A 24,605-nucleotide genomic window follows, 5' to 3' on the forward strand; every position below is an offset into this window, starting at 1 on the left:
ACACATACATACATACATACATTTCCATCCCATCTTTAACTATTATGGAGTTCTATTTTGACCTCCTGGTATCATACAAATCTTTAGTATCTAGTTCCAAACTTAGTATCTTGCCCCAAACTGATCTCACTTTTCAGCTTTCCCATTTTTTATGTTCTAGTGTCAAAAATTTTAACCCTCATTGTGATCACTAAGGGTTTTTTTTTTGTTTTGTTCTATGTTTTCTTCAGATGTGCCTCTTTAGGCAAGCTGTTGCCAGAAGTCTAACAAAGTAGGAAGTACAGGACTGCAGAAAGCTGCTGCTGATTTCAAGATGCCTGTAGCAGCTAAGTGAATGATTGTGAGGAGAATGCTTTAAGCCACGGGTAAAACCTCACAATGGCTTTATGTTGACAACCGTCTACCTACCCACAGCTGTTCCTAGAGAATAATGGCTTATATATGTCTCTTTCACTGTCAAAATTTGTGTAATTGCTACCCCTTGGTAGATTCACAAATGGAAGCCTGCTGGCAGAGGAGTAGGGAAGGCAGAGTTCTGGCCTCTCCTGTAATGGAAAGAGATTAAGAGTTCGGGATACTGTAGAGTGTCATCAGGCAATATCCAGTACATGTCCCCAGTTCTCTCAGTAAGAACAGATAGAAATTTTTTAGCCCAAACTTTGTAGGTTTCCTTTATCTGATACTTATCCGACCCATCTTACTTTTACATTTCTCAGTAGAAATTTGCAGTTGAGGCATACATATTGTTTTCTTTTCTCTGTGTCTTGACTCCTGGTACTCCCTTACATCTGAAGTGTCCACTTTTTTCTTTAAATATGCACATATTTCTCAAGGCTTATTCCCTGACTTTGCAATTAACTCTGTTTCTACCATAATAATTTTAGCTTTCACTGAACTTTCCTATATCGTAACTTGTGTTTAATGGGTACTACCTTAAATATTAATACAGCATCTGCCTCTCCCACTAGAATTAGAGTTCCTTGAGAGCAAAGGACCTTACCATCTGTTCTAGTTTACTAGCTGCTGGAATGCAATATACCAGAAACGGAATGACTTTAAAAGGGGAGTTTAATAAGTTGCAAATTTACAATTCTAAAGCTGAGAAAATGGGAAAGATACCTTGATTCAAGAAGACCAATGAAGTTCAGGGTTTCTCTTTCAAGTTAGAAGGCACATGGTGAGCACAGTCAGGGTTTCTCTGTCAGCTGGAAAGGCACATGGCAAACACAGCTTCATCAGCTAGCTTTCTCTCCTGGCATCCTGTTTCATGAAGCTCCCCGAGAGGTGTTTCCCTTCTTTTTTTAATTAATTAATGGAAAAAAAGAAATTAACCCAACATTTAGAAATCATACCATTCTACATATGCAATCAGTAATTCTTAACATCGTCACATAGATGCATGATCATCGTTTCTTAGTACATTTGCATCGGTTTAGAAGAACTAGCAACACAACAGAAAAAGATATAGAATGTTAATATAGAGAAAAGAAATAAAAGTAATAATAATAGTAACAAACAAACAAACAAACAAAAACCCTATAGCTCAGATGCAGCTTCATTCAGTGTTTTAACATGATTACTTTACAATTAGGTATTATTGTGCTGTCCATTTTTGAGTTTTTGTATCTAGTCCTGTTGCACAGTCTGTATCCCTTCAGCTCCAATTACCCATTATCTTACCCTGTTTCTAACTCCTGCTGGGCTCTGTTACCAATGACATATTCCAAGTTTATTCTCGAATGTCCGTTCACATCAGTGGGACCATACAGTATTTGTCCTTTAGTTTTTGGCTAGACTCACTCAGCATAATGTTCTCTAGGTCCATCCATGTTATTACATGCTTCATAAGTTTATCCTGTCTTAAAGCTGCATAATATTCCATTGTATGTATATACCACAGTTTGTTTAGACATTCTTCTGTTGATGGAGATTTTGGCTGTTTCCATCTCTTTGCAATTGTAAATAACGCTGCTATAAACATTGGTGTGCAAATGTCCGTTTGTGTCTTTGCCCTTAAGTCCTTCGAGTAGATACCCAGCAATGGTATTGCTGGGTCGTATGGCAATTCTATATTCAGCTTTTTGAGGAACCGCCAAACTGCCTTCCACAGTGGTTGCACCATTTGACATTCCCACCAACAGTGGATAAGTGTGCCTCTTTCACCGCATCCTCTCCAGCACTTGTCATTTTCTGTTTTGTTGATAATGGCCATTCTGGTGGGTGTGAGATGATATCTCATTGTGGTTTTGATTTGCATTTCTCTAATGGCCAGGGATATTGAGCATCTCTTCATGTGCCTTTTGGCCATTTGTATTTCCTCTTCTGGTAGGTGTCTGTTCACGTCTTTTTCCCATTTTGTAATTGGGTTGGCTGTCTTTTTGTTGTTGAGTTGAACAATCTCTTTATAAATTCTGGATACTAGACCTTTATCTGATATGTCATTTCCAAATATTGTCTCCCATTGTGTAGGCTGTCTTTCTACTTTCTTGATGAAGTTCTTTGATGCACGAAAGTGTTTAATTTTGAGGAGCTCCCATTTATTTATTTCCTTCTTCAGTGCTCTTGCTTTAGGTTTAAGGTCCATAAAACCGCCTCCAATTGTAAGTTTCATAAGATATCTCCCTACATTTTCTTCTAACTGTTTTATGGTCTTAGACCTAATGTTTAGATCTTTGATCCATTTTAAGTTAACTTTTGTATAAGGTGTGAGATATGGGTCTTCTTTTATTCTTTTGCGTATGGATATCCAGTTCTCTAGGCACCATTTATTGAAGAGACTGTTCTGTCCCAGGATCAAATGTCCATAGATGAGAGGGTCTATATCTGAGCACTCTATTTGATTCCATTGGTCGATATATCTATCTTTATGCCAATACCATGCTGTTTTGACCACTGTGGCTTCATAATATGCCTTAAAGTCCAGCAGCGCGAGACCTTCAGTTTCGTTTTTTTTCCTCAAGATGTTTTTAGCAATTCGGGGCACCCTGCCCTTTCAGATAAATTTGCTTATTGGTTTTTCTATTTCTGAAAAATAAGTTGTTGGGATTTTGATTGGTATTGCATTGAATCTGTAGATCAATTTAGGTAGGATTGACATCTTAACTATATTTAGTCTTCCAATCCATGAACACTGTATAGGTTTTTTGTCTCTTTAGTTAAATTTATTCCTAGGTATTTTATTCTTTTAGTTGCAATTGTAAATGGGATTCGTTTCTTGATTTCCCCCTCCGCTTGTTCATTGCTAGTGTATAGAAATGCTACAGATTTTTGAATGTTGATCTTGTAACCTGCTACTTTGCTGTACTCATTTATTAGCTCTAGTAGTTTTGTTGTGGATTTTTCCGGGTTTTCGACGTATAGTATCATATCGTCTGCAAACAGTGATAGTTTTACTTCTTCCTTTCCAATTTTGATGCCTTGTATTTCTTTTTCTTGTCTAATTGCTCTGGCTAGAACTTCCAACAGAATGTTGAATAATAGTGGTGATAGTGGACATCCTTGTCTTGTTCCCAATCTTAGGGGGAAAGTTTTCAATTTTTCCCCATTGAGGATAATATTAACTGTGGGTTTTTCATATATTCCCTCTATCATTTTAAGGAAGTTCCCTTGTATTCCTATCTTTTGAAGTGTTTTCAGCAGGAAAGGATGTTGAATCTTGTCAAACGCCTTCTCTGCATCAATTGAGATGATCATGTGATTTTTCTGCTTTGATTTGTTGATATGGTGTATTACATTAATTGATTTTCTTATGTTGAACCATCCTTGCATATCTGGGATGAATCCTACTTGGTCATGATGTATAATTCTTTTAATGTGTTGTTGGATACGATTTGCTAGAATTTTATCGAGGATTTTTGCATCTATATTTATTAGAGCGATTGGTCTGTAGTTTTCTTTTTTTGTAATATCTTTGCCTGGTTTTGGTATGAGGGTGATATTGGCTTCATAGAATGAATTAGGTAGTTTTCCCTCCACTTCGATTTTTTTGAAGAGTTTGAGGAGAGTTGGTACTAATTCTTTCTGGAATGTTTGATAGAATTCACATGTGAAGCCGTCTGGTCCTGGACTTTTCTTTTTAGGAAGCTTTTGAATGACTGATTCAATTTCTTTATTGTGATTGGTTTGTTGAGGTCATCTATTTCTTCTTGAGTCAAAGTTGGTTGTTCATGTCTTTCCAGGAACCCGTCCATTTCCTCTAAATTGTTGTATTTATTAGCGTAAAGTTGTTCATAGTATCCTGTTATTATCTCCTTTATTTCTGTGAGGTCAGTAGTTATGTCTCCTCTTCCATTTCTGATCTTATTTATTTGCATCCTCTCTCTTCTTCTTTTTGTCAATCTTGCTAAGGGCCCATCAATCTTATTGATTTTCTCATAGAACCAACTTCTGGTCTTATTGATTTTCTCTATTGTTTTCAATTTCATTTATTTCTGCTCTAATCTTTGTTATTTCTTTCCGTTTGCTTGCTTTGGGATTAGTTTGCTGTTCTTTCTCCAATTCTTCCAAGTGGACAGTTAATTCCTGAATTTTTGCCTTTTCTTCTTTTCTGATATAGGCATTTAGGGCAATAAATTTCCCTCTTAGCACAGCCTTTGCTGCGTCCCATAAGTTTTGATATGTTGTGTTTTCATTTCCATTCGCCTCGAGGCATTTACTAATTTCTCTTGCAATTTCTTCTTTGACCCACTTGTTGTTTAAGAGTGTGTTGTTGAGCCTCCACGTATTTGTGAATTTTCGGGCACTCCGCCTATTATTGATTTCCAACTTCATTCCTTTATGATCAGAGAAAGTGTTGTGTATGATTTCAATCTTTTTAAATTTGTTAAGACTAGCTTTGTGACCCAGCATATGGTCTATCTTTGAGAATGATCCATGAGCACCTGAGAAAAAGGTGTATCCTGCTGTTGTGGGATGTAATGTCCTATAAATGTCTGTTAAGTCTAACTCATTTATAGTAATATTCAGATTCTCTATTTCTTTATTGATCCTCTGTCTAGATGTTCTGTCCATTGATGAGAGTGGTGAATTGAAGTCTCCAACTATTATGGTATATGTCTCTATTTCCCTTTTCAGTGTTTGCAGTGTATTCCTCAGGTATTTTGGGGCATTCTGGTTTGGTGCGTAAATATTTATGATTGTTATGTCTTCTTGTTTAATTGTTCCTTTTATTAGTATATAGTGTCCTTCTTTGTCTCTTTTAACTGTTTTACATTTGAAGTCTAATTTGTTGGATATTAGTATAGCCACTCCTGCTCTTTTCTGGTTGTTATTTGCATGAAATATCTTTTCCCAACCTTTCACTTTCAACCTATGTTTATCTTTGGGTCTAAGATGTGTTTCCTATAGACAGCATATAGAAGGATCCTGTTTTTTAATCCATTCTGCCAGTCTATGTCTTTTGATTGGGGAATTCAGTCCATTAACATTTGGTGTTATTACTCTTTGGATAATATTTTCCTCTACCATTTTGCCTTTAGTATTATATATATCATATCTGACTTTCCTTCTTTCTACACTCTTCTCCATACCTCTCTCTTCTGTCTTTTCGTATCTGACTCTAGTGCGCCCTTTAGTATTTCTTGCAGAGCTGGTCTCTTGGTCACAAATTCTCTTAGTGACTTTTTGTCTAAGAATGTTTTAACTTCTCCCTCATTTTTGAAGGACAGTTTTGCTGGATATAGGAGTCTTGGTTGGCAGTTTTTCTCTTTTAGTAATTTAAATATATCATCCCACTGTCTTCTAGCTTCCATGGTTTCTGCTGAGAAATCTACACATAGTCTTATTGGGTTTCCCTTGTATGTGATGGATTGTTTTTCTCTTGCTGCTTTCAAGATCCTCTCTTTCTCTTTGACCTCTGACATTCCAACTAGTAAGTGTCTTGGAGAACGCCTATTTGGGTCTAATCTCTTTGGGGTGCGCTTCACTTCTTGGATCTGTAATTTTAGGTCTTTCATAAGAGTTGGGAAATTTTCAGTGATAATTTCTTCCATTAGTTTTTCTCCTCCTTTTCCCTTCTCTTCTCCTTCTGGGACACCCACAACACGTATATTTGTGTGCTTCATATTGTCCTTGAGTTCCCTGATATCCTGTTCAAATTTTTCCATTCTTTTCCCGATAGTTTCTGTTTCTTTTTGGAATTCAGATGTTCCATCCTCCAGATCACTAATTCTATCTTCTGTTTCTTTAAATCTATCATTGTAGGTATCCGTTGTTTTTTCCATCTTTTCTACTTTATCCTTCACTTCCATAAGTTCAGTGATTTGTTTTTTCAGTTTTTCTATTCTTTTTGTTCAGCCCATGTCTTCTTCATGTCCTCCCTCAATTTATTGATTTGGTTTTTGAAGAGGTTTTCCATTTCTGTTCGTATATTCAGCATTAGTTGTCTCAGTTCCTGTATCTCATTTGAACTATTGGTTTGTTCCTTTGACTGTGCCATATTTTCAATTTTCTGAGCGTGATCCGTTATCTTCTGCTGGCGTCTGGGCATTTAGTCAGATTTCCCTGGGTGTTGGACCCAACAGATTGAAAGATTTTTCTGTGAAATCTCTGGGTTCTGTTTTTCTTATCCTGCCCAGTAGGTGGCGCTCGTGGCACACGTTTGTCTGCGGGTCCCAGCAGTAAAAGGTGCTGTGAGTCCTTTAGCTTTGGAAAACTCTCGCTGTGGGGGAGGTTCGCCAGCCGAAGCGGCTTGGGAGAGAGCCAGCCGGCCGCCGCAGCCCAGGAGAGCGCCCGTCCGAATTTCCTAGTTGACCCGGGGTGCCAAGCGTGGCGGGAGGGCGCCAGCCGCCGCAGCCCGGGAGAGTGCACCGTTCCCAGCCGAACCGGGGAGTCACGTGTTTCGAAGGGACCCCCCCGGTCACTGTTCTCCGTGGTCTGGGGATATCCGATCCAATTTTCTCAGTTGGTCCGGGGGGCCTCGCATGGTGGGGACGCCAGCTGCCGCGGCTTGAAGGGACCGCCTGCCCAATTCTTCCAGCTGGCCTGGGAAGGAGGAATGGAGGGACTCCGGCTGCTTACCGCCCGCCCGGGAAAGCCCACGCCCCTTGGCGATCTCACCGGAGCGGGTTCTCCCAGCCAGTCAACCGTTCCAGGATGGCGTACGCTGTCTTTTTTATCTCTGTCGTGGCTCCGGGAGCTGTTCTGTATCGTTTCTACTCCCCTAGTAGCTGTTCTGGAGGAGGAAAGGTAAGGGTGGCCAGGCTGTCGACGGTGGCGGAGGAGCCGGTGAAGACGGAAGAGGGCGCGGTGGTGGTTGGAGAGCTGCTGGAGTAGGAGGAGAAAGGGAAGGATAAGATGGTGGATGGAGCGCCGCCGGAGCAGAAGGGGAAAGAGAAGGGCAAGATGGCGGCGGGAGCGCCGCCGGCGGATAAAGAGGAAGAGGAGGGCTAGATGGCGGCGGGAGCGCGGGCGGAGAAAGAGGCAGAGGAGGGCTAGATGGCGGCAGGACTGCCGGCGGAGAAGGGGAAGAGGAGGGCTAGATGGCGGCGGGAGCCCCGGTGGAGAAGGGGGAAGAGGAGGGCTGGATGGCGGCGGGAGCACCGGCGGAGAAAGAGGAAGAGGAGGGTTGGATGGCGGCGGGAGCGCCGGCGGAGAAAGAGGAAGAGGAGGGCTAGATGGCGGCGGGAGCGCCGGCGGTGAAAGAGGAAGAGGAGGGCTGGATGGCGGCGGGAGCGCTGGCGGAGAAAGAGGAAGAGGAGTGCTAGATGTCGGCGGGAGCTCCGGCAGAGAAATGGGAAGAGGAGGGCTGGATGGTGGTGGGAGCGCCGGCGGAGAAAGAGCGTGTTTCCCTTCTTCATCTCCAAAGATAGCTGGCTGGCTGGTGGCCTCTCTGCTTCTCGTGACTGTGTTGTTCTCTGCTCTCTCTGAATTTCCCACATTCTCCAAAGTGCTTCCTCTTTTATAGGATTCCAGTAAAACTAATCAAGATCCACCCGAATGGGTGGAGACATGTCTTCACCTAATCCAGTTTAATAACCACTCTTGATTGAATTACATCTCCAGGGGGGTGATCTAATTATACTTTCAGGCATGCAGTGCGGAATAGGGATTAGAAGTGGCTGCCTTTCACGAAATAGGATTTTGATTAAAACATGGCTTTTCTAGGGTACATATATCCTTTCAGACCAGCACACCGTTTTAATAATTTATTTCCAACAGTTAGAAAATAATTTGACATATAACAATTACTTTATTGATTGAATGAATGTCCATCAGTTAAAAATGAAATAAACCTGTGTGTGTACCAACTAGAAGGATGTCCATGGTATAATTTTATGCAGTGTTATATAAAATAAATATATAAAATCGCATTTTTCTAAAATTAATTATTTTCCTATATACTTAGATAACAGTAGGGAAAAGTACATGCTATTAAATAGTGCGTACATAGGATGCTAGATAGAGGGTGAATATTACATATTTTTGTATTAAATATTTTTAAGAAGGATATACACTTTTTAAAAGAAAATATGTTTTAAGGAGCAACTCAGATATTTTATTCCTGCATTATTTGGGGCTTCCCTAAATATAATAGTTTTGGATAAAAGTTCAAGAACCTTCTCATTAAAAAAATATATTTTTTCCATTATAAAGACATGTCTTTTAAAAAAATTCAGCAAATAGAGAGTTGCAGAGAGCACAAAGTTAAAGCTTCCCTCACCTTCTTCCTTTCTTTTCTTACCTAGCCATCTAGTCACACTTGGAGGAAGCCAATTGTTTTGTTTACCCTTTCAGACATTTTCTATATATGTATAAACACAAATAAAACTTATTTTCCAATTTGCTTTTTTAAAAAAACAACATTATATTTGAACACTTCTATATTTGAACATTTTTGTATGCTATTTTATTTATTTTTTTATATATTCTGAAAAACAAACATATAAACTTATACAAAAAAGCAATACATTTCAAAGTACACGGCAACAATTATTTCAGAGTTTAGTATGGGTTACAGTTCCACAATTTCAGGTTTTTATTTCTAGCTGCTCCAAGATTCTGGAGACTAAAAGAAATATCATTATAATGACTCAGCAATCATACTCATTTGTTGAATCCTATGTTCTCTGTTATAACTATACTTTTTCCTTTGATCTTTGTCCAATTTTTAGGGGTGTTTGAACTCTGCTCATTCTAACTTTTTCGTGTTGGAAAGAGCTGTTGATATATATGGAATAGGAGGATAGAACTAGTTGATGTTCTGGAGAGGCTGGTCCTTCTGGGTTTCAGGACTTACCTGGTTTAGGAACCCAACTGAGGTTGTAAGTTTTTGGAAAGTAATCCTAGTACATGAAACCTTCGTAGACTCATATAAAGCCCTAGGTGATCTTTAGAGTTGGCAGGAATGGTTTTGGTTGGGGTTTGGCAACTATAATAAATAGCAGAATAGCCTCTTGGCTCAATTCTTTGAACTCTCAGCCTCTGATATACCATATTTGTTACAATTCTTTCCCCCTTTTGGTCAGGAAGGCATTGTCGATCCTATGGTGCCAGGGAGTCATATCCCTCATCCCTGGTAGTCATATCCTATGTTTCTAGGGAGAGTTTCGTTCCTGAATGTCATGTCCCATGTAGGTGGGAGGGAGTGATTGTACTTGCAGAGTTGGGCTTAGAGAGGTAGAGTATATGCCATTCTTTTTAAAGGCTGTGTGTGTATTGGCATGCACCATAATTTATTTAACTAGCGCAGAGAATTTTTCTAATCAAGTTTTCCTACAGAAGAATATAATTTAAGGAGGAATCTCTTCCCATCCCAGTCAAATGTTGACAATTCTAGTGCATTTAATTTCATTACCCAAAGTTATAGTATGTTTCTGTTCCTCAACTTTATTGTATATTCCTTTTTAATGATGCTGGGTTCATATCTATATACTGCAGGTCTACGGATCAATGGAGAAGTAATCACTGCCTACCCCCAGGTGGTGGTAGTAAGAGTACCAACCCCTTGGGTGCAAAGTGATAGTGACATCACCGTTTTGCGTCATCTAGAGAAGATGGGATGCCGGTTGATGAACCGACCTCAAGCCATTCTGAACTGTGTTAATAAGTTCTGGACATTTCAGGAGTTGGCTGGCCATGGTGTTCCTCTGCCAGATACTTTCTCTTATGGTGAGTTTACTCATAATAATAATTGCCTAAGTTTTAAAGCACTTATAGTTTGAGAGCCATACTAACCTAATAGGATTGTATAGTACAAGGACATTTATGAACATGAATCTTAATGCTTGTTTCCATGACATGGGGTAGAATGGAATTAGCAGACTTTTTCTGTGAAGGGTTAGATAGTACATATGTTAGGATTTGTAGGCCATAAATTCTCTATCATGACTCTGCTGTTGTAGTATGAAAGCTGCTATAGACAATATGTAAATAAATGGGTGTGGCTGTGTCCCAGTAAACTTTATTTCAAAAATAGGCAGTGGACCAAATCTGGCCCACAGGCTGTTGTTTACCAACCCGTGATTAAAAGATAATAGAATTTGAGATATCTCCCTTTACTTTCTTATTTGTATTACCAGTTTCATGATATATCTTCTAAAATAACATCACTTTCTAGAAAATGAGTACCTTAAATCAGTGTTTTTAAAGTTATCTGTGGTAAAGGACCATTTTTTTAAAAAGGATAATACTGCTCTGAGCCACTATTCTGGTTAAAATACAATAGAAGCGGGGTGCAAGGGTGGTTCAGTGGTAGAATTCTGGCCTGCCATGTGGGAGACCCAGGTTCGATTCCCAGCCCTTGCACTTCCCAAACAAACGAGCAAATGAAAGAAAAAAAAGAAACAAACAAAAATTCAACAAATGGTGCTGCAATAATGGGATACTCACACGGAAAAGAATGAAATGTGTTCCGCCACCTGCAAATAGCATGCAAAAGAAAAATACAATAAGAGCATCAAAGCAATGTGAAATTGCTCTAGAAGTTTCTAGTGCTTACTCTGTTCTATTTATCTGGTAACATATAAATAAAAAACAGGTTGCGGACGGGCACAGAAACAGGACCATGCTCTGAGTGGCTCTGCTATAAACAATTTTATGATAATGTAGTTCTTGTGCTTCCATTTCTTCTCATTTGGAGAAGAGTGCACTTACTCTATATCAGTATAGAGTTTTCCATTAAAGGAATTTGTTTGAATAAATATCCAGTAGAATGTTTGGAGATTTAATGAGGCATTAGAAATCCCTGGCTTCTTTATATTTTTAAAATTTTGAAGAAGGGCTCTCCCCAAGTCTGTATGTAGTGTATGTGGATACAGTTGCCATTTTTAGCAAGATGTAGAAGAAGAGGCATTATGGTTCTACAGTTCTGATTAAGAGAATATAAAGAAGATAAAATATTCCATTTGTTCTAATGTTGAAGGTTTAAATTTTTAGGGCTTAATCATCTTAATTTCTTTAATTGTAAGTTTGTGATACAGCATTTGTTTAATGAACTTTTTCCTGACTTAGTGTTTCTGTGTCATCATGCTGATTTTTACAATTCCCATCCATTTTTGTTCTCATTTTGCTACTGTATCATTTATTCCTGGGCAGTAAAAAACAGTAATAATCACGAGCACTGAGTAGCTCCGTGCTTTAATTAACAGAGATAAAATTGGCAACATGTTTTGTTTGGTAATAGAGAAGTGTGTGTGTGTGTGTGTGTGTGTGTGTGTGTATGTGTATGCAAGCAGCATCTTTTTAGAGTCATTCTTCAATTACTTAATGCAACCAGGAAATTGACTGTATGAAGTAGATTTTAAGCATCTGTTATTTGCGTGGTATAGGAATAAAAGCATGAAAAATGTTAAGGAATCCAGAAAGTTTGTTTAGCTCTAAGATACTTAACTTTTTTTAAAGTTGGATATCAGTATATGTATAGTTTATGGTAGCCATTATCCAATTTAAACCATGTAGTGGTTTTAAACAGACATTCAATTGTACTTCCGGTTTATTTGTTTTCTCCAAGAAAAACATTATTTGGTCATCAGGGTCTTACCTTGTCCCACCCTCTAATCATTGCCTGTCTTTAGGGTAGATAAGATTTATCACAAAACATCTCTGTTGCCATTCTTAATATATCTTTTGCTTAAACCAGGTGGCCATGAAAATTTTGCTAAAATGATTGATGAAGCAGAAGTACTGGAGTTCCCAATGGTAGTGAAGAATACACGGGGTCATAGAGGTGTGTATGAGTTGCTGCTATGGCACAATTTTGAAATTACCCGTGGGAATTAGTAAGAGTGCTCATATAAAATAGATATTTTTTGCTTCATCAGATAAAAGCAGTCGTTTGTATTTTTCTTTTTATTTGCTTGTGATTATTGACTAAATAGTAGTCTTGTTAATTGTGAAGTCATTTATAGCTTTTGAAACAGGAATTTTGAAGAACAATTAGAAGAAGATTGTAGATATATGGTACCTAAGGCTTATGGAAGGCTACTGTGAGTTGTCCAGTTTGGTTGGAAGCTATTTCTATTCTTTTAGTAGTTATCATAGAAGATTTATTTTTAATTTTTTAATTTTTATTGAGAAGTCTTCACACACATACATTCCATACATGGTATGCAATCAGTGGCTTATAGTATGATCACATAGTTGTGTATTCTTCACCATGATCATTTTTAGAACATTTGCATCACTCCAGAAAAAGAAATAAAAAAAAAGGAATCCATACATTCCATACCCCTTACCCCTCCTTCTCATTGACCCATAGTATTTCAGTCTACCCAATTTTTGTCCCTTATCTCTGTCTATTATTTCTTTTTTTTAATCCTTTATTTTTCACTCATCTGTCCATACCCTATATAAAAGGGCCATCAAACACAAGGTTTTCAAACACAATCACACAGTCATGTTGTAAAAGCTGTATATTTATACAGTCTTCTTCAAGAATCAAGGCTACTGGAACACAGTTCAACAATTTCAGGTACTTCCCTCTACTCCAATTTATCATAAACTAAAAGGGAATATCTGTATAATGTGTAAGAATTATATAGTCAGTATAACCTCCTGACTCTGTTTGAAATATCTCAGCTACTGTAACTTTATTTTGTCTCATTTCTTTCTCTTCCCTTTTGGTCAGGAAGGCTTTTTCTTTCTTGTGATGCCAGTTCATGGCTGAACCCCAGGAGTTGGGTCCCACGGTTGCCAGGGAGATTTACACTCCTGGGAGTCATGTCCCATGTAGGGAAGAGAGTGGTGAGTTCACCTGCTGAATTGGCTTAGAGAAAAGACTGCATCTGAGCAACAAAAGAGATTCTCTGGGGGTGACTCTTAGACATAATTCTCAGCAGCCTTAGCCTCTCATTTGCTTAAATAAGCTTCGTAGGGGTGAGCCCCAAGATTGAGGGCTCAGCCTATTGAATTGGTTGTCCCACTGCTTGCAAGAATATAGGGAATTCCCCAGATGGTGAAGTTTTAATATTTCCTCCTTTCCCCTCAGTTCCCCAAGGGGACTTTGCATATACTTTTTATTCTCTTCCCAGATTACTGTGGGATATTTCAAGGCATCACACTAACCTGTACAAACCAACAAGATCTCATGCCCTATTCAAGAGTCCATGTAATTTAACTTAGGTAATGTGCCATCCAAAATATAAATTTTACACCAAATAAACATCTCTCCCTTTGATCTTGCACAGAGATTTAAATAAGTAAAGTTTTAGTAAGTTTCTTGGACACAAAATCAATATGCACAAACAAATTGCATATCGGTACATGAAAAACATAATTAGAAAATAAAATGTTTAAAGAGATTTAAAATGACATCAAAGTATATAAGGTGACTAGGAATAATAAAGACATGGAAGAAGTTATGAAATTATAAAATTATAATTTAAAATTTTATTGAAAGACATTGAAGAAGACCCAATAAAATGGCGACTCCTACCATATTCATGAATTGAGGAACTCACTTTTTTTTTTTTACCTTTTGAATTGTATAATGTATTACAAAGCAAAGAAAGAAAAAAGCAATAGTTTTCAAAGCATTCTTCAACAAGTAGTTACAGGACAGATCTCAGAGTTTGTCATGCACTACCATACTATCATCTCAAATTTTTCCTTCTAGCTGTTCCAGGCTAGAAGGAGTATTTATATTTTTTATCGTCACTTTTTTTTCTTTTTTGTGAAAAATAACATATATACAAAAAAGCAATAAATTTCAAAGCACATTGCAACAATTAGTTGTAAAACAGATTTCATAGTTTGGTATGGGTTACAATTCCACAATTTTAGGTTTTTACACCTAGCTGTTCTAAGATACTGTAGACTAAAAGAAGTATCAATATAATAATTTAGCAATCATACTCATTTGTTAAACCCTACCTTCTCTGTATAACTCTGCCATCGCCTTTAATCTTTCTTTATTGGTATTTGGGCTTTTCTGTTCTACATTTTTCATGTAGGAAGGGGCTGTCAATGATAATGGGTAGGGAGCTAGCTGATGTTCTAGAAAGGCTGGCCCCTCTAGGTTTCAGGATTTATGTGGAGGTTGTAGGTTTCTGGAAAGTTACCCTAGTGCATGAACCTGTGTAGAATCTTATATATTACCCTAAGTGTTCTTTAGGATTTGCTGGAATGGGTTTGGTTGGGGTTTGCCAAGTTACAGGTAGTAAAGTCTAACTGAAGTTTGTGTTAAAGTGACCTCCAGAGTAGCCTCTTGACTCTATTTGAACTCTCTCAGCCACTGAAATATTATTTGTTACACTTCTTTTCCCCCTTTTGGTCAGAATGGCATTGTTGATCCCACAGTGCCAGGGGCACACTCATCCCTGGGAGTCAACTCCCACATTGTCAGGGAGACTTTCATCCCTTGATGTCATGTCCCATGTAGTGGGGAGGGCAATGATTTCAGTTGAAGAGTTGGACTTAGAGTGAGGCTACATCTGAGCAACAAATGAGGTTCCCTGGAGGTGACTCTTAGGCACACCAATAGGTAGGCTAAGCTTTTCTAGTACATATAAGCTTCACAAGAGCAAGCCTCAAGAGCAAGGGCTTGGCCTATTGATTTGGGTGTCCCTAATGTTTGACACAGTATCTGGGGTTTCCCCAGTGGTAAAGTTTAATAGTTCCATATTTTTTCTCCCATCCCTCAAGGAACTTTGCCAGTAAATTTTGATGATCTGGTCAATGTATTCTGGGATATATCCAAGCATTACATTAAGCAATACAGGATTAAAGGCTCTCATTTTTATTCTGGGGTGCCTGTGTTTGAATTGTTTAAATGATCTATCCAGACAGGTCGAGTTAGATTATGTGCTATAGAAAATTTAGGTTCTGGATAAAATTAACCTTTCTTCCTTTGGTCTCAAAGAATAGGTAAGGTTCTAAGATAATAGACAAGGTCTTTCTTAGCCCTGTGTTCTGAACTACCTTAATCTTGATTTGATCACCTTCGTTCTTATCTCTGAATACCAGGTTATACATATATAAAACAGTCTCTAAAAATCCAGAAATAATCACTCTGGACAAAATGTTACTGCTACAAGAGCTTACAATCTCAGCCCCTGTTTAAGAACTCACTATTGAGTAGCACAACTTTCTTTGTGATAGAAATGTTTTATTTTTCCCTTATCAAATATATGATGACTTTTGAACACTTATATATGTCTAGTGTGAATGAGAAATAGAATTTTAAATTTTATGTGCTTTCAGATAACTTATATTCAAGTAGCTGAATGCAGTTAATAGCTACCATATTTGACAGTACAGGAATAGATATTACTTCCTTAGGTTGATCTTTAGATTGAATAAAATACCATTTTAAAAATCTCAAGTGTTTCTGAAGATTTTGATAAACTGATTCTAAAATTTTACATGGAAGAGCAAAGTGTCAAGAATAAGACCCCTCTCGAGAAAAAATGGAGTGATTTCCCTTATTAGTTATCAGAAATTACTATGAAACCTCGTTATTCAAGACCACATGGTATTTGTGTAGGTTAAGGCATATAGGTCATAAATGGTGCTGAAACAATATTGGGATAAAAGAAACGAAATTTTATTCAGCTTTACATTATTTTGTATAAAATTATTTCCAAGTGACTTGAAGACTTTAATGTATAAGGGAAAATTATAAAACTTTTAGAAGACAGTATATGACAATATCTTTTTTTTTTTTAACATGGGCAGGCACCGGGAATCGAACCCGGGTCCTTGGGCATGGCAGGTGAGCATTCTTGCCTGCTGAGCCACCGTGGCCTGTCCGACAATATCTTAATGACCTCAAATTAAGAAAGGATTTCCTAAGGCATAAATGTGTAAACCATAAAAGAAAAAATTTCCTGAGTATAAATACAGCAAATGTTTATGACCTTGATAGGTTTGGCTGGATCAGATTAATCTGGGGCTGTTGAGTGGAATGTTTATATCTGGCTTTCTAGTATGTCAGCCAATGAGTCTTAGGGGCTCCTAGAGCAAATGCTCCAGTGAACAAAGCAGAAGTTGCATGATCTATGATCTAGCTTCAGAAGTCATATGGAATACCAGTTGTTTGAAGCAGTCAAAGCTGTTCCACACTCAAGGGGAAAGGACATACACCATCACCTCTTGATAGGAGGGATGTCAAAAATTTTATAACCATGTTTTAAGGGAGCCACGGCCTTTGGCATAAGAATAGATAAATAGAGCAATGGCACATATTGGAGAATCTAGAAATAAAGTATATAATATTCTACTGTGTTATCATATATTAATAGTATATTATATACCTTTCGGTATATAACAGACATATAATACATATATATATACACACACACACACATACACACAGTATAAAATACATGAGTTTTGCTGATAAATAAGGTTAGCATTATTGGCTAACCTGGAGGAATAAAACTCCTAGACTCCTACCTCACAGCATACCGAAATAAATTCTAGATTTCCTTTTTGTTTTTTCAATTTTTATTTATTTATTTATTAAACTTAACCACATACAAACACAAACATTCTTACCATATGATTATTCTATCATCAGATAGTTGTATATTCATTATCATGATCATTTCTTAGAACATTTGCATCAATTCAGAAAAAGAAAAAGAAAACAGAAAAAAATTCATACATACCATGCCCCTTAACCCTCTTTCATTGATCACTAGCATTGGAATCTACTAAATTTATTTTAACATTTCTTCCCTCTATTATTTATTTATTTTTAATCCATATGTTTTACTTGTCTGTTGATAAGATAGATGAATGGAGCATCAGACACAAGGTTTTTACAATCACACAGTCACATTGTGAACGCTATATTATACAATCATCTTCAAGAAACATGGCTACAGGAACACAACTCTACATTTTCAGGCAGTTTCCTCTAGCCTCTCCATTACACCTTAACTAAAAAGGTGATAGCTATATAATGTGTAAGAATAACTTCCAATATAACCTCTCGACTGTTTGGAATCTCTCAGCCATTCACACTTTATTTTGTCTTATTTTTCTCTTCCCCCTTTTGGTCGAGAAGGGTTTCTCAATTCCTTGATGCTGAGTCCCAGCTTATTCTAGAATTTCTGTCCCACGTTGCCAGGAAGGTCCACACCCCTGAGGGTCATGTCCCATGTAGACAAGGGGAAGGCAGTGAGTTTGCTTGTCTTGTTGGCTGAGGGAGAGAGGCCACATCTGAGCACCAAAAGAGGCTCTCTTGGGGGTGACTCTTAGGCCCATAAATTCTAGATTTTCATAAGAATATGGGGACTGAGGGAGTGGTAGAAGGTGATTAATAACTTCTTTATACAGTTTGCATTTTTACACTAATTACGTATCATAAGTATGTATTATTTTGGTTAACAAATTTGTAATAAAATTTTATAAGAAATAAACTGTGATTCGTTCTGAAAAAGCTTTTTGTCTGATTGAAGAGGATGCAGGTAAAAAATGCTGACTGTACAATTTTTCATTCTTTTCCGATTATAGGCAAAGCTGTTTTCTTGGCTCGAGATAAGCATCATTTGGCTGATCTAAGCCATCTCATTCGTCACGAAGCTCCATACCTGTTCCAGAAGTATGTTAAAGAGTCCCATGGACGGGATGTACGGGTCATTGTTGTAGGAGGCCGTGTGGTTGGCACCATGTTACGTTGTTCAACAGATGGAAGGATGCAAAGCAACTGCTCACTAGGTAAAAACAATGCAGTTTTCTTTCTAGTAGTACAGCTTGCCCAGTGATCTTTTGTCTGTACCTTTAAGTTTTTTTTACTCAGTAAGTTGAAAAATATGTTGTTTTTCACATGAAAATATGATTTTAGATCTACCATCAGTATAATTAGCACTGCTTTTTGAGTTTTCTTAATAATAGAGTTGGATTCATGTATAAGAGTCTCTCTATGGTAAACCTAGTTTGTGCATAGCTGGAGTCCCTTTAAACTGTGGCCTAACCCATTTTACTTGTAACTCTCAACAAACAAGGTTACTGGTCTTCGTCGACGTAAATAAGTATTTTCTAAGATGTTGAAGTTCTTCAGAACGTAGTTTATGGATTTTTTTCTCTTCTCTAAATCACTGTCTTAGTAATATTACTCTTCTTATGGTTTTATGCTTATTATTTTCAAATTTATGTCTTCTACTTACATTTTCTCTCTGAACTCCAGATTCTTGTATACTCAGTATCTTCCACATATATGTCTAATAGACCTTTCAGTCTTGATTAATATGTTCAAAACTGAATTTGTTCTCTAACTTTCCGATGTGTTCCTTCTACAGTTTTCTCCCTATCATTAATGGCATCTTTCTAATTTAGGCCAAAATTCTTTGAATCATCCTTGATCTCTTTCAAGTTTTTAATGGCTAGTAAGACCCCCATTAATTTCACTTCCACCCTGTCTTCAAACCAATTTTATCTGGAAGCTCAGCTATGGTTTTGCATCCTTTTGATGGTTACCTTCTCTTCCCCTATGCTCATAATCAAACGTGTGTTCTGTGTATTCCGGGAGAAGGTAAAAGACAGTTTTATCTGATACTGTTTTTTTCTACTTCCCATCATAATATCAAGCCTCTGAAATACTGTCACTTTCCCTTATTGCCCTTTATTCTCCCTTGTCTTCAATGAGAAGATTAAAACAATTTTATTTCCTTCCCTACACCTCCTTATTCATTTATTCAGAGTAAGAAGAGCAAATTAAATTTCAATAAACAAAAGAAATAATAAAAATTAGAGCAAAGTTCTATGAAAATAAAACCAAGAAAATCATAGAGAAAAATCAACAAAAGCAAAAGCGATTCTCTGAAATGTCAATAAAATTAATAAACCTCTAGTGAGTCTGTCAAGAAAAAAAAGAAGACCAATATGCTAATATCAGAAATGGAAGAGGATTATCACTGCTGATCACAAGAATAATAAAGGAATATTATAAACAACTCCATACCTGTAAATTTGATAACTTAGATGAAATGAACCAATTGTTTGAAAGATAAAATCTGCAAAAACTCACACAAGTAGAACTAGATCATCTTAATAAGTCTGTATCTATTAAATTATTTCCAAAACAAATTCCTGGTTTGTAAAACCATTCATAGGGTTTCACTGGTGAATTCTACCAAACATTAAGGAAAAAATAATTCCAATTCTCTACATTTTCTTTCAGCAGATAAAAGCAGAGAGGACACCTTCCTCACTCAGTTCTTTGGTGACCAGCATTATCTTAATACCAAAACCAGAGAAAGACATTATAAGAGAGTAAAGGTACAGGCCATTATCTCCCATGTACATAAGTGTAACAAGTCCTCAAGAAAATATTGAAACCAGCAATGCATATAAAAATTATATAACACATTCTAGGTATGCAAATCTGGTTCACCATTTGAAAATGTAATTTATCATACCAAAAGGCTAAAGATGAAAAATCAAGTCATACCAAAAGTATTTCACAAAGTCCAATACCCATTTATGGTTAAAAACCTCTCAGCAAAGTAGGAAAGGAATTTCCTCAACTGCGTAAAGCACAGCTACAAAAAACCTACAGCTAACATCATACTTGATGGTAAGAAACTAGATGCTTTCCCTTAAGATCAGGAATTGGCAAGGATGTCCACTCTTTCTATTTTTCTTCAACATGGTACTGGAAGTCCTAAGTAATATAAGACGACAAGAAAAGGAAATAAAAATTACACAGATATGGAAGGAAAAAATAAAATTGTTTTTGTGGGTGGATAGCATGATTGTGCAGAAAACCCCAAAGAATTAACAAAAAACTCCTGGAACCAATATATTATTGTATTAGTGATTATAGCAAAGTTGGAGGATGCAAGAGTAATATACAAAAGTCAGTTGCTAAAAAAAAAAAAAGACAAAAAATATTCCTGTATGCTAGCAATGAAAAACTGGAATTCAAAGTTAAAATACACCATGATATATATTAGCTCTAAGAATACTTACACTTATACCTAATAAAAAAAAATAAGATGTATATAAAGAAAACTACAAAACTCTCATGAAAGAAATTGAAGAGGATCTAAAATAAATGGAGAGATATTCCATGTTCATGGATAGGAAAGCTCAGTACTGCTAAGCTGTCAGTTGTTCCCAACTTGATCTATAGATTCAATGCAATTCTGATCACACTCTCAGCGCGTTATTTTTTGGACACTGGCAAACTGATTGTAAAGTTTTTATGGAAAGTCAAAAGACCTAAAACAGCCAACATAAAATTGAAGAAGAACAAAGTTGAGGACTCCATCCAGCTTCAGGGCTTACCATACAGTTATCAAGACAATATGATATTGGTGAAAGAGTAGACAGATCAGTGGAACAGAATGGAGAACCCAGAAATAGACTCATTCATCATACGTAGTCAACTGGTCTTTGACAAAGAGCAAGGGCAATTCAGTGGCAATTCAAAGGCAGTTTAATTTTTAAGAAATGGTGCTGCAACAACTGAACATCTATATGCAGATAAATGAATCTAGATACTGACCTTACAGCTTTCACAAAAATTAATTTAAAATGGATCATTGACTTAAATAATGTAAAAATATAAAACTTATAGAAGATAACATAGGAGACAGTCTAGGTAACTTTGGGTTGGGCAGTGACTTAGATATGACACCAAAAGAGGAAATTAAGATTATTTAGTGATAGTTTTTTCAGTTTTTAAATTAAAGTGAGCTTTTTGTTGTTGTTAGATGGAGGTTTCTAATTTTTATGCAATTCTATTCTTTTTAAAAAAACTTTTTTTTGCCTTTGTGTTCATAAAATGAATGAAGTTAGACATCTTGGTCAGATGTAATGTGTGTTATGACATTTTCATCTTGTTTTAGGTTTCTGGAAGTTAGTAAAATAAAATGATTTACTGTTAAAAATTAGGAAATATTCTTGTAAGCGTATTGCACAGCTTCACAATTATAGAAAAGTACATGTTTTGACATTTCCCAAAGTTCAGTTTTCCATGAAATGAGAAGCATTAGAATTATATTAGTGCTGTTATTGGTACCAAAGAACTTAATGTTGGGTATAGATAGGAAGTCTCAAGGAGTGGAAGTGACTAGAACTAAGTCATCAGTTTTTTGAGAGATTGGGTAGAGAGGGGATTCCTAATTAAGAAAACCTGGACTTGGGCAGGCCACAGTGGCTCAGCAGGTAGAGTTCTCACCTGTCATGCCGGAGACCCAGGTTCGATTCCCGGTGCCTGCCCATGTTAAAAAAAAAAAAAAGAAAAAAAAGAAAACCTGGACTTCTCAGTTGTACACTAGAATGACACCTTTGTTTTCACTAGTGATTTAGAGGCTTAGCCTTGGAGGCCAGCTTTAGTATTATTCCCCAAATTTATCATTTTGGTAACTTTCTATCTTGTTTCTTTTTTGACAGGTGGTGTGGGGATGATGTGCTCATTGAGTGAACAAGGGAAGCAGCTAGCTATCCAGGTGTCTAATATCCTGGGAATGGATGTGTGTGGCATTGACCTGTTGATGAAAGATGACGGCTCCTTCTGTGTCTGCGAGGCCAATGCAAATGTAGGTTTCATCGCCTTTGATAAGGCTTGTAATCTAGATGTAGCTGGTATCATAGCGGAATATGCCGCCTCCCTTCTGCCCTCTGGCCGGCTCACCCGGCGTATATCCCTGCTCTCCGTGGTATCCTCAGCCAGTGAGACTAGTGAGCCGGAGCTGGGTCCCCCAGCCAGCACTGCTGTCGACAACATGAGCGCAAGTTCCAGCTCTGTCGACAGTGACCCTGAAAGCACGGAGCGGGAGCTGCCCACCAAGCTCCCAGGGGGCCTGTTCAACATGAACCAGCTGCTAGCCAATGAAATCAAACTCCTGGTGGAGTGACTCCACTGGTAAATAATTAACCAACAAAACCCTTGTAAAACTTACATTCTTTTTCTTTATTTTAACCAACTTGCAATGCTGTTCATGGAAAATGCTCAGGAACATGAGAGAAAATTGAGTAGGATTAGTTAGGAGTGAAAGGGGAGATAGATTAAGACCTCTGCTATTAAAATGTTACTAAGTTTCATTTACAGTTCTTACAGATCTAGTTTTAATCTTATGAATCTAGAGGCAGAAGAGGTAGGATATAGTAAAATGTCATGCTCTCATAGTTCTCCTTTTAAATTTATATGTTGAAAAATTTGTAGCTCTTGGGCCACGAGAAACATATAAATTTTTTTCATAGTCCCTTGCTGTTGTTTTTATGCAGTATAAATTTCAGAGTTGCATAATTTCACATTGTGTCACAAAGGTTTATAATGGGTGAAGAAATAAGCTGCCTAAATTACAGGAATTTTTTATATAATTCTGAGACTTCTGTTATTTCCATATTAACTAGCAGCTTTCTGTTCATAGTTGTTTATAAAATCTTGAGGGGCTCTTTTATTTGCCCTCCTTGGATGGGAGGGCAAAGTGAATATGACCTAATAAAGGCTTTTTAATGACAAAATTTTGGCATGTTTTTGCATGATGAAAGGGGAATGAACAGTATTGCAATGTCTGGTATACAAAATAGCATTTATTCCAATGTAGATAAAATTACACTAGTTTAAAATATGTGCATTGACTTGTATTTGTTAGTGTTTTAGTCTTTTTGAAAGATATATGCTATGTTAATGTTTTTTTTTTTTTTAATACATGCTAGTCCATCATTCCTTGCTCTGCCTGCATTTTTAACAATGGCCAAAGTGAAGAAAATGATACCTTTTTTGTTAACAAGACACTGACTCAAAACATGTGCATTTAAAGCCTTTTATTTTTTCCTTTTTTCTGTTGATGGTTGGTCATTTAAAGATAAGAATAAGGAAAAATATTGGGGTGGGTGGGGAGGGCAAATCAAGGGCCTATAAGTATAAAGCCGAAGTGATGTCAGCATTATATATTTGCATTTTTCACAATTTAGGAGGGAGTATTTATGTGTGTGTGTGTGTGTGTGTGTGTGTGTGTGTGTGTGTGTGTGTGTGTGTGCATGCATGCATGTGTATGTGTTTTGCTTTTTGTTTATACCAACCACTCAAAATGTTAGATCTTGGAAAATGGAGCATGATCGGAAACATGGTTTTTGAGTAAAAAACAAACAGATGAGTTGTTTATAACAAGATTCCGCAGGGGTAGAGGTACCCACCAGAAGACAAAAGGAGAGGGGGGAGTTGATGCTTTCTAGACCTTTTTTGTGTATATGTATGTTGTTTGGTTTTTTCCTTTGGTCTATACTGTTCAGTGTATGAGTTTTTTTGTTTTTTTGTGTTTTTTTTTAAGGCTATATGCTTTTCTTCAACGCTTCTCCTTTTATTCATAGGATCTAGGGCAGGTTGGGCTGAACCATTTTTATTGGGGATTTATTTAGAATTATTGAGTCTCCTATAGCCCTATTCTTAAGCCTTCAATATTCTCTACTCTTTAATCCTTTACTTTCTGAATTTATAAAGCTCCTCAAATTGCATATAATATGAGCCTTTAAAACATGGATAAAACTATCCCAGTAATGGGTTTGGAAGGTGTGTTAGAAATGGAGATGCTGCAGTACTCAATGTCATTTTTTAAACAGCAAGTTCCATCTCCCTGCAATCCTCAGAAGCTTTTACCCAAGCCCTTTCTTGCCTCTCCAGTGTTATTTTCCTTCAGATGGACGTTAAACTTAATTTCTTGGACACTACTAGAGAGACTTCAAGGCAATGACAAAAGATCAGTATTAAACAGCTCTAACAAAGGTTTGATCATGCTTACTTGTACAGTTTTCCCCCGTTTTAAAAAGGAATGTAATAATTGTTTTTTTCCATAGAATTAAATAATATTAAAATTGAGTGAAAGGTTGATTGTTGATGAATAGAATAGTACCTCTAATCTGTGCAGTGTTTCATTTCACCTCAGAAAAGGATACATAAGAGGAGTTTCTCATTGATATTAGGATACTCTAATTCTAAAAGAATTTAACTTGAGCAGGGTTATGGGGAATTCACATAACTAAGTACCTCTGAATCATTAACACAAAGAAATACTTGGCACTTTCACTGCATAACATAATTTGGGGTATTTATACTGTTTGGTATAGAGAAATAAGGGAAATAGAAAGAGCTGCTCATTCATATGTTTGTGTAGCGATCTGGTTACCCCATATATTACGATTCATATATTTTAATAGTTACATCACATGTATGTAGATCAATGCACTTTTAAGTACAGATTGAACAAGCTCTGATG

At 37.0% G+C, this 24,605-nt stretch overlaps 1 protein-coding gene across 12 annotated transcripts in view; it reads left to right on the forward strand.

Moving 5' to 3' along the window:
* The window catches only part of RIMKLB (ribosomal modification protein rimK like family member B), an 87,647-nt gene that overhangs the window by 58,460 nt on the left and 4,582 nt on the right, over positions 1-24,605 (forward strand). For 7 of the 12 annotated variants that reach the window (XR_013179523.1, XR_013179527.1, XR_013179524.1 and 4 more), the window contains exons 3-6: positions 9,877-10,107; positions 12,077-12,163; positions 17,896-18,099; positions 21,781-21,926. Coding sequence is in view for 5 of the 12 variants with exons in the window: in XM_077169953.1 (XP_077026068.1) it covers positions 9,877-10,107; positions 12,077-12,163; positions 17,896-18,099; positions 21,781-22,244 (986 nt within the window). In the remaining 7 variants the exon portion in view is untranslated. Of the gene's footprint in view, positions 1-9,876; positions 10,108-12,076; positions 12,164-17,895; positions 18,100-21,780; positions 23,212-24,605 lie in introns of those variants that run through there. The other 5 variants (XM_077169953.1, XM_077169951.1, XM_077169952.1 and 2 more) reach the window with 2 other exon arrangements.

The sequence above is a fragment of the Tamandua tetradactyla genome, chromosome 7 (assembly GCF_023851605.1).
Source record: "Tamandua tetradactyla isolate mTamTet1 chromosome 7, mTamTet1.pri, whole genome shotgun sequence".
Taxonomy (NCBI): domain Eukaryota; kingdom Metazoa; phylum Chordata; class Mammalia; order Pilosa; family Myrmecophagidae; genus Tamandua; species Tamandua tetradactyla.